At 35.6% G+C, this 1,757-nt stretch overlaps 1 protein-coding gene across 1 annotated transcript in view; it reads right to left on the reverse strand.

Moving 5' to 3' along the window:
* Positions 1–767: 767 nt before the first annotated feature.
* The window catches only part of SARC_09877 (hypothetical protein), a gene marked incomplete at both ends in the record, with an annotated part of 2,766 nt that continues 1,776 nt past the window's right edge, over positions 768–1,757 (reverse strand). The window contains 2 exons of the mRNA XM_014296091.1: positions 768–857; positions 1,505–1,600. Of these exons, the coding sequence (XP_014151566.1) occupies positions 768–857; positions 1,505–1,600 (186 nt within the window). The remainder of the gene's footprint in view (positions 858–1,504; positions 1,601–1,757) is intronic.

A 1,757-nucleotide genomic window follows, 5' to 3' on the forward strand; every position in this document is an offset into this window, starting at 1 on the left:
AATATATATATAATATATATATATATATATACATATATATATATATACATACACACACAAACACACACACACACATATATATATATATATGTATATTATTATATATATTCATATACATGCATATATATATATATATATATACATATATACATTTAAGCTTACCTGTGTAATGCGTTTGCTTTTCCAACGCATCTTCTCCTGCATGATCTGTTTGTCTCGTTCGTACTCGATACGGTTGTGTACACGTTTGCGCAGAAGCTCAGAAAACTGAAGTTCATTGACTATGGTCAAGATGGACACCTGTGTGGCATAAAGCACGATCAGAGAAAGTAGAGGCTTATATATATAATAATATAATAATATAATAATATAATAATATAATAATATAATAATATAATAATATATATATAATAATATAATTATATATATATAATAATATAATAATATATATATATCTTCAATAGATGCAACAAATCAATTATATGTCCAAGCATATACATACATGTTTAATCAAATACATACACGTGCAGTTGCATAGATGGGCACCTACATTAATATCAGAGTTTCGAACAAAGTCATGCGTTAGAAAGAATACATCGAACGGATTTGTGTTGTGTTGACAAAATCTTGACCTTCGTTGGTAAACCCAAATATAGCCCCACGAATAGCAAACAAATGACCCATTTGTTCAAACACATACACGAATACTTTCGAGTACGATATTTTGAACTAGACACCACTACAGGCATCTCTCCATGAGTACATACCACAATCTTCATATGTGTAGAGTACCAACTGTCGAAAAGGCATTGACTCGTCTCTGCACAATTGTCGGGTATGGAAACGTCGCGGAAGTACTGTCGATACAGACAAAGAAGATAATATATGGGTTTTAATACATAAATATATATATATATATATATATAATATGAAGTGTTGGCAGGGTCCAATTGTCACAACGAATGAGTATAACAAAACACTTTATCAACAAACATCGTAGTAGTAATAAATTCCACAGTAGTTGATAGACATTCGTGGCCGAAGTAATGCTCCACGCATACATAACTAATCGCAAGGGCTCAAACACAGAACGAGTGTGTTACATAGAGTGATATCAACCATCAACAGTCAGTGCCTCTAAGTGCTTGTACAGTAAACACAGAACGAGTGTGTTACATAGATTGATATCAGCCATCAACAGCCAGTGCCTCTATGTGCTTGTACAGTAAACACAGAACGAGTGTGTTACATAGAGTGATATCAACCATCAATAGTCAGTGCCACGATGTATTTGTACAGTAGGGGTGGGGGGTGATTCTGATGGACGTACTGTTCACACAGTGTTTAGGGTTTTAGGGTTTTGGAGTTTACAATGGAGAGCGCACGTGTTGCGAGTATATCGCTATAGCTTGGGCAAAGCCATCACTATATGGGCCATGAATGCATTGATTATCAGTTTTGGGGGTTGGGTTTTAGGGTTTCTAGGGTTGGTTTACGCACATACTACTTCTCGATCATGCCATTCCACTTGCAGAATCATTATGGCCAGGGTGATGCAGACGACAATGTTGGCCATAATCAGATTGATGCGGAGGAGGATCTGTTGGGATAACAATAGGGTTGTAGGGTTTCAGGGTTGTTTACGGTGTATGGTTAAACTAAAACGAGAAGATTGATGCGGAGCAGATATTGTATGGGTTTATCATCGTAAGACTGCGGTTCTTACTCGCCTGAGACGTGTTCAGCTTATATATATA

Source organism: Sphaeroforma arctica (genome assembly GCF_001186125.1).
Source record: "Sphaeroforma arctica JP610 unplaced genomic scaffold supercont1.1070, whole genome shotgun sequence".
In the NCBI taxonomy this organism is placed as follows: domain Eukaryota; class Ichthyosporea; order Ichthyophonida; genus Sphaeroforma; species Sphaeroforma arctica.